Below are 15,322 nucleotides of genomic sequence, written 5' to 3'. Positions count from 1 at the left end.
CATATTTCTATGGAGTAAACTTCTGAGGTGGATGGACTCCGGCTGAACTCCACACACACACATCGGTACTTTTTTCAATGGGCCAAGAATCAGCCAATCAGCAGCAGGCGGCCGCCTCCACCCTGACCTGTTTGCTTCCACAAAGGGAGGGGCAGCCGAGCTCTTGAGGACAGTCTGACCAATGGCAGTGCTGGAAGTAACACAACGAGGGCGTGACGAGGGAGGGGCCGTGCCGTCCCTCTGTGTTCCAACATTGCACAGTACAGATAAATCATTGCCTGTGTGTCCAGTGACTTGTGTCCATGATCGTATCCTGCCAGGGAGAGAAGATAAACAGCAGCCATGAGCAACGCGTATGATGTCATTGTCATCGGTGGAGGCATCTCAGGTCTGGTCATTGTGGATGTGATCATATGTTCTCTCCACTGTTCTCTTCTATCAGATTCAGCACATCGGATGCTGTTTGGGAGTGCATGGCTTGTAACTATCAGTCCAGAGATCTGTAAAGGAGAGTGTGACATGCAACTGTCAGTCCAGAAATCTGTAAAGGAGTGTGTGACATGCAACTGTCAGTCTAGTGATCTGTAAAGGAGTGTGTGACATGTAACTGTCAGTCTAGTGATCTGTAAAGGAGAGTGTGACATGCAACTGTCAGACTAGAGATCTGTAAAGGAGTGTGTTGCATGCAACTGTCAGTCTAGTGATCTGTAAAGGAGTGTGTGGCATGCAACTGTCAGTCTAGTGATCTGTAAAGGAGTGTGTGGCATGCAACTGTCAGTCTAGTGATCTGTAAGGTAGTGCGTGGCATGCAACTGTCAGTCTAGTGATCTGTAAGGTAGTGCGTGACATGCAACTGTCAGTCTAGTGATCTGTAAAGGAGTATGTGACATGCAACTGTCAGTCTAGTGATCTGTAAAGGAGTGCGTGACATGCAACTGTCAGACTAAAGATCTGTAAAGGAGTGTGGCATGCAACTGTCAGTCTAGTGATCTGTAAAGGAGTGTGTGACATGCAACTGTCAGTCTAGTGATCTGTAAGGTAGTGCGTGGCATGCAACTGTCAGTCTAGTGATCTGTATGGTAGTGCGTGACATGCAACTGTCAGTCTAGTGATCTGTATGGTAGTGCGTGACATGCAACTGTCAGTCTAGTGGTCTGTAAGGTAGTGCGTGACATGCAACTGTCAGTCTAGTGATCTGTAAAGGAGTGTGTGGCATGCAACTGTCAGTCTAGTGATCTGTAAAGGAGTGTGTGGCATGCAACTGTCAGTCTAGTGATCTGTAAAGGAGTGTGTGGCATGCAACTGTCAGTCTAGTGATCTGTAAAGGAGTGTGTGGATCTGTAAAGGAGTGTGTGGCATGCAACTGTCAGACTAGTGATCTGTAAGGTAGTGTGTGGTTGACAACTATCAGACTAGAGATCTGTGAAGGAGTGTGTGGCATGCAACTGTCAGTCTAGAGCAGGGGTCTCAAACTGGCGTCCCTCCAGCTGTTGCGAAACTAGTCCCATCGTGCCTCTGCCTGTGGGAGTCATGCTTGTTACTATCAGCTTTGCAATGCCTCATGGGACTTGTAGTTTCGCAACAGCTGCATGGCCATCAGTTTGAGACCCCTGGTCTAGAGATCTGTAAAGGAGTGTGTGACATGCAACTGTCAGGCTAGAGAAGGGAGTGAGTGGCATGCAACTGTCAGTCTAGAGATATGTAAGGTAGTGTGTGGTTGACAACTGTCAGGCTAGAGATCTGCAAGGGAGTCTGTGGCTTGCAACTGTCAGATAGGAGATCTCTAGGGGAGTGTGTGACTTGCAACTAGAGATCTGTAAGAGAGTTTGTGACTAGCAACTGTCAGCCTAGAGATCTGTACGGTCTCATTCACACCAGTGCGCAGAGACCTCACTTTCTCTGCATGCGTTCTGCAAAGGCACAACAAAATCAATGGTTCTCTAAGTGCCTTGTTCACTAGTATCACTAGCAGATTTTTTTCTGCACAGGAATCTGCAACGTGTATGAAGCAAATTAAAGCGTGCATGAAAACTGATGTAAACATGATCTCTGCGCGTCAGTTTCCATCAGCTTTTCTGCAAGTATGGTGTGAATGAGCCCTAGGGGAGTGTGTGGCATACAACTGTCAGCCTAGAGATCTGTAAGGGAGTGTGTGGCTTGCAACTGTCAGACTAGGGATCTGTAAGGGACTCTGTGGCTTGCAACTGTCAGACTAGAGATCTGTTAGCGCTAAAGCGCCGCTCGTTTTAGCGGTCATTTAGCTGTTTAAGAGGCGCTTTTGCAGCACTTTTTAGTCGGGGTTAAAAATGCAGGTGTTGCAGCGCTTCCAAATCGCATTTCAGGTGCTTTGAAAGCGCTGCTTATTCATTTTAATGGGCAGGGCGTTTTGGGAGCGCTGTGTATAGCGCTTCCAAACCACCCCAAAGATGCTGCTTGCAGGACTTTCCCTAACAAGCGCACCAACCCAGTGTGAAAAGACACACTTAAATGAATTGGAGGTGGAAAACCGCCTCAGTGTGAAAGGTGTCTAAGGGAGTCTGTGGCTTGCAACTGTCAGACTAGAGATCTGTAAGGGAGTCTGTGGCTTGCAAGTAGAGCTCTGCAAGGGAGCATGTGGTTGACAACTGTCAGACTAGAGATTTGTAATGGCCAGTTCACACTACATGCAGTGCAGTGCATTTTTTTTCTGCATCAAAAATGCATGGAAAGTAGGTTATATAGTTTGTAATGGCACAGTTCACACCAGTGCTTGCAGTTCCAGTGCGTTCAAGTTCCAAAAAAAAAAAAGTAGAACATGCTGCATTTTTCTTGCACTGGACTGTACTGGAACGCTGTAAAATGCATCAAAAACGCACCTAAATGCACCAAAACGCACTGGAACACACATGTCCTTATTTAGTAAAGAAAAATGCACTGGACTGCATCAAAAATGCACCAAAAACGCACTGGAAAGCTTTAAAAACGCATAAAAGAAAACCTGCATACAGAAAAGCATCTGGAATGCATCCAGACTGCGTTTCTGCGGTGTGAACTGGCCCTAAGGGAGTCTGTGGCTTGGAACTGTAAGACTAGAGATCAAGAGAGTGTGTGGCTTATAACGGTCAGACTAGGGAACTGTAATGGGGCGTACACACGGTCGGACTTTTCGACCAGACTGATCTGACGGACGCGGACGGACCAAATCCGGTGAACAATCCGATCGTGTGTGGGCTTCACCGGACCTTCAGCGGACCTTTCCAGACGCAAATCTGACGGACTTTAGATTTGGAACATGCTTCAAATCTTTACGTCGTAACTCCGCCAGACCCAGAAATCCTCTCGTCTGTATGCTAGTCCGATGGACAAAAACCCACACTAGGGCAGCTATTGGCTACTGGTTATGAACTTCCTTATTTTAGTCCGGTGTACGTCATGAAATACGAATCCGTCGGACTTTGGTGTGATCGTGTGTAGGCAAGTCCGGTCTTTAGAAAGTCCATCGAAAGTCCGCCAAAAGTCCGTAGAAAGTCTGTCGAAAGTCTGTCACACAGGCTGTCGGACTTTTGTAGCTGAAAAGTCCGACTGTGTGTACATGGCATAAGAGAGTGCGTGGCTTGTAACGGTCAGACTAGAGATCTGTAAGGGAGTGCGTGGCTTGTAACGGTCAGACTAGAGATCTGTAAGAGTGCGTGGCTTGCAATTGTCAGACTAGAGATCTGTAAGAGTGCGTGGCTTGTAATTGTCAGACTAGAGATCTGTAAGAGAGTGCGTGGCTTGTAACGGACAGACTAGAGATCTGTAAGGGAGTGCGTGGCTTGTAACCGTCAGACTAGAGATCTGTAAGAAAGTATGTGGCTTGTAACTGTCAGACTAGAGATTTGTAAGGGAGTGCGTGGCTTGTAACTGTCAGACTAGAGATCTGTAAGAGTGTGTGGCTTGTAACCATCAGACTAGAGATCTGTAAGAAAGTGTGTGGCTTGTAACTGTCAGACTAGAGATTTGTAAGGGAGTGCGTGGCTTGTAACTGTCAGACTAGAGATCTGTAAGAGTTGCGTGGCTTGTAATTGTCAGACTAGAGATCTGTAAGAGAGTGTGTAGCTTGTAACTCTCAGACTAGAGATCTGTAAGAGTACGTGGCTTGTAATTGTCAGACTAGAGAACTGTAAGAGAGTGCGTGGCTTGTAACTGTCAGACTAGAGATCTGTAAGAGAGTGCGTGGCTTGTAACTGTCAGACTAGAGATCTGTAAGAGAGTGCGTGGCTTGTAACTGTCAGACTAGAGATCTGTAAGAAAGTGTGTGGCTTGTAACTGTCAGACTAGAGATCTGTAAGGGAGTGCGTGGCTTGTAACTGTCAGACTAGAGATCTGTAAGGGAGTGCGTGGCTTGTAACTGTCAGACTAGAGATCTGTAAGAGATTGTGTGGCTTGTAATGGTTAGACTAGAGATCTGTAAGAGATTGTGTGGCTTGTAATGGTCAGACTAGAAATCTGTAATGCCGCGAACACACGATCGGACTTTACGGCATACTTGGTTCGGCGGACCGGAGTCCGTCGGACAATTCGATCGTGTGTGGGCTCCAGCGGACTTTTTTTCACCAAAAGTTCGACGGACCTAGAAATGAAACATGTTTTAAATCTTTTCGACGGACTTGAGTCCAGTCAAAAAGTCATCTCGTCTGTATGCTAGTCCGACGGACAAAAACCGACGCTAGGGCAGCTATTGGCTACTGGCTATGAACTTCCTTGTTTTAGTCCGGTTGTACGTCATCACGTACGAATCCGTTGGACTTTGGTTGATCGTGTGTAGGCAAGTCCGTTCATTCGGAAAGTCCGTAGAAAAGTCCGCAGGACAAAGTCTGCCGTAAAGTCCGCTCGTGTGTACGCGGCATCAGAGAGTGCGTGGCTTGTAATTGTCAGACTAGAGATTTGTAAGGCAGTGTGTGGCTTGTAACGGTCAGACTAGAGATCTGTAAGGGATTGTGTGGCTTGTAATTGTCAGACTAGAGATCTGTAAGAGAGTGCGTGGCTTGTAACTGTCATACTAGAGATCTGTAAGAGTGTGTGTGGCTTGTAACTGTCAGACTAGAGATCTGTAAGGGATTGTGTGGCTTGTAACTGTCAGACTAGGGATTTGTAAGGGATTGTGTGGCTTGTAACTGTCAGACTAGAGATCTGTAAGAGAGTGCGTGGCTTATAACTGTCAGACTAGAGAACTGTAAGAGTGTGTGTGGCTTGTAACTGTCAGACTAGAGATCTGTAAGGGATTGTGTGGCTTGTAACTGTCAGACTAGAGATCTGTAAGAGATTGCGTGGCTTGTAATTGTCAGACTAGAGATCTGTAAGAGAGTGCGTGGCTTGTAACTGTCAGACTAGAGATCTCTAAGAGAGTGCGTGGCTTGTAACTGTCAGACTAGAGATCTCTAAGAGAGTGCGTGGCTTGTAACGGTCAGACTAGAGATCTGTAAGAGAGTGTGTGGCTTGTAACTGTCAGACTAGAGATCTGTAGGGGATTGTGTGGCTTGTAACGGTCGAACTAGAGGTCTGTAAGGGATTGTGTGGCTTGTAATGGTCAGACTAGAGGTCTGTAAGGGATTGTGTGGCTTGTAACGGTCAGACTAGAGGTCTGTAAGGCATTGTGTGGCTTGTAACTGTCAGACTAGAGATCTGTAAGAGAGTGCGTGGCTTATAACTGTCAGACTAGAGAACTGTAAGAGTGTGTGTGGCTTGTAACTGTCAGACTAGAGATCTGTAAGAGATTGCGTGGCTTGTAATTGTCAGACTAGAGATCTGTAAGAGAGTGCGTGGCTTGTAACTGTCAGACTAGAGATCTCTAAGAGAGTGCGTGGCTTGTAACGGTCAGACTAGAGATCTGTAAGAGAGTGCGTGGCTTGTAACTGTCAGACTAGAGATCTGTAAGAGAGTGCGTGGCTTGTAACTGTCAGACTAGAGATCTCTAAGAGAGTGCGTGGCTTGTAACGGTCAGACTAGAGATCTGTAAGAGAGTGTGTGGCTTGTAACTGTCAGACTAGAGATCTGTAGGGGATTGTGTGGCTTGTAACGGTCGAACTAGAGGTCTGTAAGGGATTGTGTGGCTTGTAATGGTCAGACTAGAGGTCTGTAAGGGATTGTGTGGCTTGTAACGGTCAGACTAGAGATCTATAAGGGATTGTGTGGCTTGTAACTGTCAGATAAGAGATCTGCAAGAGAGTGCGTGGCTTGTAACTGTCAGACTAGAGATTTGTAAGGGAGTGCGTGGCTTGTAACTGTCAGATAAAAGATGTGTAATGAGAAATCCCAGCTGGGTGTATTGTTTGCCCTGCAGACACAGGCAGTAAGTGGAGATGCACTCTCTCGCTTTCTAATGCCATCATCCACTGTCCAGCCTTTTATTGGAGCTGTCAGATGCAGCGTATGCTGGAAGTCATCACACAAGTTAACCTTTGCACTGCCACAAAGTCCAACATACGTGCAGAGTGCTTACTAGGTCAGCTCAGTGTTATGTACGCTGCGTTATGGTTGTCAGCAAATAGAGCACTGTGAATTTTTCTGTAATAACGTCCAGCTCTGTTTGGAGCATACATGTCTGTTTTACAAACATTACAGCTCAACGATTACATTCGTCTGTTGTCACCATCTGAAACATCTGGCAATAAGCCCAGTCCATTGCCTAATGATGATAGATCTCGCAAACTAGCCAAAGTTTGGCCCAGAAACAGATTTTTAACAGGGATGGGGCTGTGCGAATAATAACTGATGAGAACATTACTAGAAATGTCTGTAAATACCACCTGGACAGGGTTTTCTTTCTCATATAGGCAGAGAGATCTGGAGAGGATTTGATTTTAAATGTTAGGTTTGTTACATTTGTAATACATTTTTATTTGTTTGCTTTGATTTAAGCGCAACTCTGGGACAGTTGAATATCCTCCCTTGCAGTTGGGCACGGCAAGGGTTAACTGCTCAATTTAGTCTAGGGGAGAATAAAAGCACTTTAAATTACCCAATCCTCCCCTCTGCCAGCAGGCGGCGCTCACCCACACTCTGGCGGTGGACTGTCCCTTGGCATCATTACATCAAATGGAGGGCTTTGGACCTGCATTGGGCGTGATGATGTCAGGACCTTAGACCCCTGGAGCATGGGGGAGAAGATGCTGCAAGGACTGGTTCAGAGGAGCAACAGATCAGGTAAGTAGACCTTCTTTTCTATGTTCCTAGACCTAAACACCCTCCCATCCCTCTCTAACCAATGCAATTTTTTCCCTTACTTTGTGAAGCTGGATAGGTCCCTTGCTGCTACCAGTTCAGGGTGGGGGGACCATTGATCCAAAGCTGCGATTCCCACCATGAGGTCCCCAGTCCCTCTGTCTTTCTCTTCTGGATCCCGAGTGTACCCCACCGATGGACATCCAATAGGAAGTGTCTACGATTGGACATGAACACCCAAAGAAGGACCCAGCTCCAGCATCAAGTGACTGCAGTATAAGGTAAGTAAAATGGGTATTTAACCACTTACCGCCTGCCTACAGTACATTTATGCAGATGGGTGGCAGCTCCAGGCTAAGCAACGTACTGGTACGTCGCTCTGCACATGCTCACCGGCGCACCTTCTGTGGTGTGCAGTGGCATGGTCCCATGACCGCTGTATTCAGTGGACACAGCGGACTATGGTGCTTGGGACCCTGCTGCTGTGAGCGGCTGGGGTATCATGTGATCAATATGACCAGTAGGGGTGTTGAATATAATCGTAGCATTGCTATTCAGCTGTCCGCAATTCTGCATCTGCATCGACCAGCTTAATCAATTGGCGGATGACGTCATCCCGACTTGCCCTGCTTCTTTACTTATATGTGTTAAACTAACTATGTCTCATTGAATCATGTCTTACAGTACATTAAGTGCCCTAATGTACATGCTTTTTAAAAAATATGTAGCTACATACTGCATTTTAGAGTGGCCCTGGGCGCTCATGTGACTGCTCGACCCACCGCTCTTCTCGTGATCTGACAGGTACAGCGGGCGGGGCTGGGAATCCCAAGCTGACGTCAGTCAGGAGGAGAGAGGAGAGTGGTGGGCCGGGCAGTACTAAAGCACTATGACATCCCCAACCCTGGACTCCAGGGCAAGACCATCACACCCCCAACCCTGCCATGTACACAGCACAGAGGATCCTCTACCTCTGATATTCCTCACCTGCAGGACTCCATGATGACCAACTTAACATCCTCCCTTTGATTCTTCCATCCTTCTGTCCCCCCCCTGACCACCACCATTTTTATCTTTGAACTCTTCCATCCTTCTGTTTCTATCCATGGATTCCTCCATCTCCATCCCAAGACTCTTCCATCCTTCTGTTCTTATCCACGGATTCCTCTATCTCCATCCCCAGACTCTTCCATCTTTCAGTTCCTATCTCCAGACTCCTCAAGCCTTCTATTCTCTATCCATGAATTTCTCCATCCCCAGACTCTTCAATCTTTCAGTTCCTATCTCCAGACTCCTCTAGCTTTCAATTCTCTATCTATGGATTCTTCCATCCCCAGACTCTTCCATATCCTTCAGTTCTTATCTTCCGACTCCTCCAGCCTTCTATTCTATATCCACAGATTCCTCCATCACCAGACTCTTCCATCCTTACTTTCTTATTCATTCTTCCATCCTTCAGTTCCTACCCCTCCCTCGTATCCTGGACTCTTCCATGTCCTGGAGTGTCCTCTTTTTTTATTTTTTTTTAAGCAGATAAAATTAAAAAAAATGAGTTCTTTTAAATGCTTGAATTTTTATTTTTATTTTTTATGGAAACCATTGGCAGTAATCCTGATGCATCGAGGAATCAAATCAAATTGATGACCAGATAATCATAATCGAATTGAATCGTGAGACCAGTGAAGATGCGCCCCTCTAATGATCAGTCAGAGCAATCACATAATTACATGTAAGCAAAACTGTCATGAATGGCTTCTATTCATGACAGCTTGCTTACTATTGTGATGCTGTGATTGGCCCACAGCTATCACATAGTACGCGGAACACCGTACCATGTAATTTGCGGTAGACAGTCGCAGCATCACAATAGTAAGCAAGCTGTCATGAATGAAAACCATTCACGATAGTTAAAACTATTGCTTATAAAAAAAAAAAAACCCTGATCACCCCCCCCCAGAGTAGTTGCTATCCATCACTGTGCTATTTTGACTGGCAATTGCTCCCTCATGCTACACTGTACGCAAATTATATCTTTATATTTATATCTATATATCTATATATATAGATATATCTATATATAGATATATCTATATATATAGATATATAGATATATAGATATATATATATAAACTCAAATAGAGCTTTCCTTTGGTGGTATTTAATCACTACTGGCTTTTTTATTTTTTGCTATATAAATGAAAAAAATGCGAAAAATACCAGTTCTTACTTTGTGTGCTTCTGTGAGCAGTATTTCCTGTACACCGGTATTTCAAAACTTTTTGTGCTATTGTGCCTTAAAGTATAACTAAAGGCTAAACATTTCTTTTTTGTTTTGGATAGAGTAGAGAGGGATTAGAACACTTATCAGTTTTTATTGCTATGCCCCCATTAGGGAGATTCACCCTCTCTATTTGTCCTGTTTACCATTATCATTGAAAGGGAAAGTAAAAAAAAAAAAATTTGGGCTGTGCTCAGAAAAGTAATGTAGCAGAAATCTTCCTATGGGGACACGAAATTCCCATAGTTTGCATTGATTTTCTCTAACTTCCAGTTTGACTATGGGACAGGAAGGGAAGGGAAATCTCCGCAATGGGACACAGATGGCGAAAAAAAATCAATTTGGACTCTGTCCAAATTGAAAAAAGAAGTTTTGCCTATAGTCTTACTTTAATTATTGTACCCTTTGAAGGTGTGTGTTTCTTACTTTCTGTAATTGTCATACTGTTTCTTCTAAATAAAGAATAAAAAAAATGAAAAAAATAAACTGCTGATAAATTTTGATATAGCAAGCAGCTTTACCACTTGAGCTCCGGAAGGTTTTACCCTTTTCATGACCAGAGCATTTTTGCTATTCAGCACTGTGCTACTTTAACTGGCAACTGTGTGGTCATGCAACTCTGTACGTAATTTAAATTTATATAATTGTTTCCACACAAATAAGAGTTTTTTTTGGTGGTATTTGATCTCCACTGGGTTTTTCATTTTTTGCTATATATATATATGAAAAAAGACTGAAAATTTTGAAAAAAAACCCAATATTTTCAACATTGTTATAAAACAAATCCAATAAAATCCAATTTCTTCATACATTTTAGGCCAAAATGTATTCTGCTACATGTCTTGGGTAAAAAAACAAAACAAAACAAATCATTGTATAATAATTTGTTTTATGTGAAAGGTATAGTGTCTACAAACTATGGTCAATATATTTGAAAAAATATTGTGAAATACTTATGCGCTGCTATGTTATTATCTATACCTCCACCTATTTTATCAGTAAACTGCTGCAACCGTTATTAAAGAGGAGTTCCGCCCCCCACGAAAAAATGAGAAGTCAGCAGCTACAAATGCTGTAGCTGCTGACTTTTAATATTAGGACACTTACCTGTCCGGGATTCCCGCGATGTCGGCACCCGAAGCCGATTTTTGGATCCTCTCAGGTGCTGCCGCTGCCATTCATGATCAGGGAAACCAGCAGTGAACATGTAGCAGAATACATTTTGGCCTAAATTTATGCAGAAATAAGATTTTTTAATTTTTTTTTTTTTAATTATAGCAGAAATTAAAAAAAAAATGTTTGTTTTTTCCAAATTTTTGGTCTTTTTTGTTTATATAATAAAAAATGTAAAACCCAGAGATGATCAAGTGCCACCAAAAGAAAGCTCTATTTGTGTGAAAAAGATGACATCAATTTAATTTGCATACAGTGTTACACGACCGCACAATTACTAGTTAAAATAGAGCAGTACCGAGCAGCTATAAATGCCCTGGTCAAAGGGAGTAAAATCTTCTGAAGGTTAAAGTGATATTAAAGTCTGTCTCATCTCATTGGCTCACTAGCTGGCTGTGATTGACAGCAGGAGGAGCCAATGGCTTCCGCTGCTGTCTCAGCCAATGAAAAGAGAGAGTCCTCAGAGAGCCGAGACTTTTGTGCACATTACTGGATCGCGATGGGGCTCATGTAAGTATTAGAGGGCTGGGGCTGCTGCACACAGAAGGTTTTGAGTCTTGAGCCTTTAGAACCACTGGTTAACAATGTAACTATGTATGTAAGTATGGTTACATTTACCTTTTTGTTCTGAAATACTTCAAATGATAATGGGGGTATGGATCAATACACATTGTTCCCAAATTTTTGAAGCAAATCCAAGGACTGTGGACAAATTAGAAGGGAAGAGGTCTGAGGACATTAATGTCTTAGTTTCTATCTGGAAGGCCTAAACAACTGACCAGGAAGTGCTGCTCATCCAGTTTTTTATTTGTCTTCAGTATCTTCCAAGGGACTTTGCTTTGCTTTGTTTGCTTTTAGATTTTAGGTCCATGTTAGGAATATATAATGTTGTTTATGTCTATTTTGGCTCAGGATTGCTTTTTAAGTAGGACTTCAGCCAAATTTATTTGTGTATGTGTTCAGGGAGGTGAAGGCTTATAACTTTAAAAGCTTCCCTTAGAGCTGCACGATTCTGGCCAAAATGAGAATCACAATTTTTTTGCTTAGAATAAAGATTATGATTCTCTAAGGATTCTTGCGGCGTAACATCATCTTTTACATTATACAAAAAAAAATGGGCTAACTTTACTGTTTATTTTTTTATTAATACATTAAAGTGTGTTTTTTCCAAAAAAATTGTGTTTGAAAGACCGCTGCGCAAACACAGTGTGACATAAAATATTGCAATGTTATTCTCTAGGGTCTCTGCTAAAAAAATATATATAATGTTTGGGGGTTCTAAGTAATTTTCCAGCAAAAAAATATTGATTTCAACTTGTAAACAACAAACTTCAGAAAAAGGTTTACTTTTTAAGTGGTTAAACTGCCCTCGTTTACAGACAGAAGTTCATCCCTTTCATCTAAAAGGACTAAGTGTTACAATGTATCTCTTTATCTCCCTCTAGATGCTGTCATAAACTTGTCAGGCTGCCTGGATTTTTTTTTTTTTTTTTTTTTTAGACAGCTGTCAGCTGTGAGCAGAGAACTCTGCATAGAATTGGGAAAATGATTTGTTAAGATCGCGAGGGGGAAAGAATAGCGATCTGATTATTTGTGCAGCTCTCACGTCCCTGTCTACATATGTATTTAAAAGGGCATGTACATGTGGGGGCCCTTGCAAAAAGGAATCTGCGGTGGATCGCTTTCCAGAGGCTGGTTGGCAATATGTCGCCACCTCATCACATTTTTTACCCTAAAACGGCCAAGCCATTGTGCAAGGCACAGCCCTATTAACAAACAAAACAAGGGTTGGCGCCCAATTAAATCATAAATAGTGAATAGCTGCCCCTTAAAAATGTGATGGGTGACTAAATCATTAAAAAACAAATGAAAATTCATAATAGAAATTGAAAATATAAAAAATATAAAATTATAACCGTGACTATAAATGCAAATATATAATTCCAATGTGACTGTGCCCAACACCACTAATAGTAAAGTGCTTCCACATATGTATGTCTTCTGGTAGCTTTACCACAGGTGCTCAGAGGGTAGATGGCAACTCACCAGAGGTGACAGGTCAAAAAATGATTTGTGCATGACACATGGGTTTATGGACTTCCACAGTTCCACTCCAATGATATCTCATGCTTGGCTAGGAAAATAATGATGTACTCCACCAGGGACACAAAGAAAGACTTTATAGTGTAGTAAGTTTATTGATAGTTGTATAAAACAAGCTTAAGCACTTAAGGACCGGAAGATTTGCCCCCTTCCTGACCAGGCCATTTTTTGCGATACGGCATTGCATCACTTTAACTGACAACTGCGCAGATGTGCGACACTTTACCCTAACAAAATTTACGCCCTTTTTTTTCCCACAAATAGAGATTTCTTTTGGTGGTATTTAATCACCCCTGCGGTTTTTATTTTTTGCGCTATAAACAAACAAAAACAAATTTTTTGAAAAAAAAACAATTTTTTAAAACTTTTTGCTATAATACATATCCAAAAAATATATATAAAAAACACACATTTATTCATCAGTTTAGGCCGATATGTATTCTTCTACATATTTTTGGTAAAAAAATTGGTTATATTTTTATATTTTCAATTTCTATTTTCATGAATTTTCATTTGTTTTTTAGAATTTAGTTGTGCACCGTTACCAGATTTGATAGAGATTTGGATTTATGAGTTGCACGGTGAAGCGCCAATACCTTTACATTATTTATAGCACAGCCCTATTAACGTTACTGGTTAGCATTACTGCCTGCCAAATACAAGAGGTGCTTAACCTCCCTGGTGGTATGATTATGTCTAATTTTTGAAGCTCAAAGCGGTACATTGTTGTGCATGGATATTTGGCGTTTTATATTGTAGGCCTGTAATTCTTAGGAATAAATCTAAAAAACGGTGTTCAAGTGCTGCACAACAAGGCACCAAACTGACCCCCCACTGCGCTTATGGACAAACTAAAAAATAGATACGAATGAATAGTGAAAATGACAGCTGCCAACTAGTGTAAAATAATTTAAATAAAGTAGGAATCCTGTGAAGAAGTTAAACGTGACGTAACATGTCGGAGGCGGGGCTATACGGCAACCTATCATCCAAGATACACTTGTGACGTGTTGCGCTGAACTGTTAGTGTTATCCGCGGGCCGGCGGCTATCTCCTTGCGCTGCTGAGGATTCAACGAGGGGACAAGGGTGAGGTTAATTCTGCATCCCGGGTCTGCCGTGATCATTTATCAACACCACAGTCGTAACACTACTTGTTCATGCTTGGTTTTTATTTAATTATGTGAGTACAATGATTGAGGATTTGTTAGCAGTCTTGTAATAAATGTCTATACGTTATCACACTATGGGAAGCATTATCATTTCTTTCATGTGGTTATGATGGATGAGCGCTGCTGACTGAAGGACATCTTCTGCTGCAATTCAGTCTCATTCATTTGATTAGCCCCTGGGGGGGCTATATTCCTGCTTATTGGCCGAGCATGAGAGTGCAAGGCATATCTTTCCGGTGAGTGCGGCTCCATTAGAGTGGATCATGGTCACGGATGGTGTGGTGGAAGATAATTAATTGCATGAAAAGTTTTTTCATTCACCTTACTGGCACTTATTATTTTACATGGACTTGATTTCATCCATTTTTTGTTCAGCTCTTTCTCATTATATTTTTATCACTGATTTTTCATGAACTATTGTCACTATTCATATGTTTAATTGTTTATCTCTATGTCACTGTGTGATTACTGTGTTACCCACCTGCAAAGGGGAGGGTTTATCTGATCACCATCATTTATTTATATTATTTTTTTTCTATCAGCAAAGAGAGGTTAACACTTTCCCTGTTCATAGACCCACTTTCACTTCTATTTGCGGTTTAGCGCCACTACTTCTATTTGAAGACTGTTCACTTTATTTAAATTCTTAGGAATAACCCACTTAAATCTGTCCAAACAAGAGTCTAGTAAACATCCCGGGTATGAGAAAGTTTGAAACACGAAATCATAAATAATAATATAATAAATGACTATAAATAATTATAACAAATAATAATATAATAATAATACATTTTATTCAATAATGTAATCAAATTAAAAAACACAGAAATTTGCTCAGTCGCATAATTGTCGCTGTCGTCACTTTCAGTGTCTGATGACAAATTTCCCCACGAATCACTATCGCTCAATTCTGCAAGTGATTCTAATTCACTATTGCTGTTTTCTAGCTGGTCTAAAACCGCTTTTGACATGGCGGGACACTTTTTGGATGCCATGGACATTCCCAAGTTTCCAGGCAGCAAGAACAGTATATATATAATAAAAAAACTGCATGCAGGGCACTGGACAAAGCACTAGGGACAAAAGGAAGGTGAAATGATAGGGATGCACCGAATGGGCTTTTTGGTGCCAAAACCGATACCGAAAATAAATCTTCCTTGATCCCGAAAACCGAAACCGATACCGAAACAGCACCGATACCGAAAGTGACTGTTTTTAAAAATATTTTTATACAGGAGATGGTCAGAGACTGGGCACATGGTACAGGAGATGGTCAGAGACTGGGGACATGGTACAGGAGATTGTCAGAGACTGGGCACATGGTACAGGAGATGGTCAGAGACTGGGGACATGGTACAGGAGATGGTCAGAGACTAGGAACATGGTACAGGAGATTGTCAGAGACTAGGGACATG

At 42.2% G+C, this 15,322-nt stretch overlaps 1 protein-coding gene across 1 annotated transcript in view; it reads left to right on the top strand.

The window, feature by feature from the left end:
* The first annotated feature begins 220 nt into the window (after window positions 1-220).
* The window catches only part of LOC141128789 (amine oxidase [flavin-containing] A-like), a 201,021-nt gene continuing 185,919 nt past the window's right edge, over window positions 221-15,322 (top strand). The window contains exon 1 of the mRNA XM_073616286.1: window positions 221-388. Within this exon, the coding sequence (XP_073472387.1) occupies window positions 343-388 (46 nt within the window). The 5' untranslated portion in view covers window positions 221-342. The remainder of the gene's footprint in view (window positions 389-15,322) is intronic.

Source organism: Aquarana catesbeiana, linkage group LG02, assembly GCF_042186555.1.
Source record: "Aquarana catesbeiana isolate 2022-GZ linkage group LG02, ASM4218655v1, whole genome shotgun sequence".
Taxonomy (NCBI): Eukaryota; Metazoa; Chordata; class Amphibia; order Anura; family Ranidae; genus Aquarana; species Aquarana catesbeiana.
This window is presented reverse-complemented; position numbering and strand designations above follow the sequence as displayed.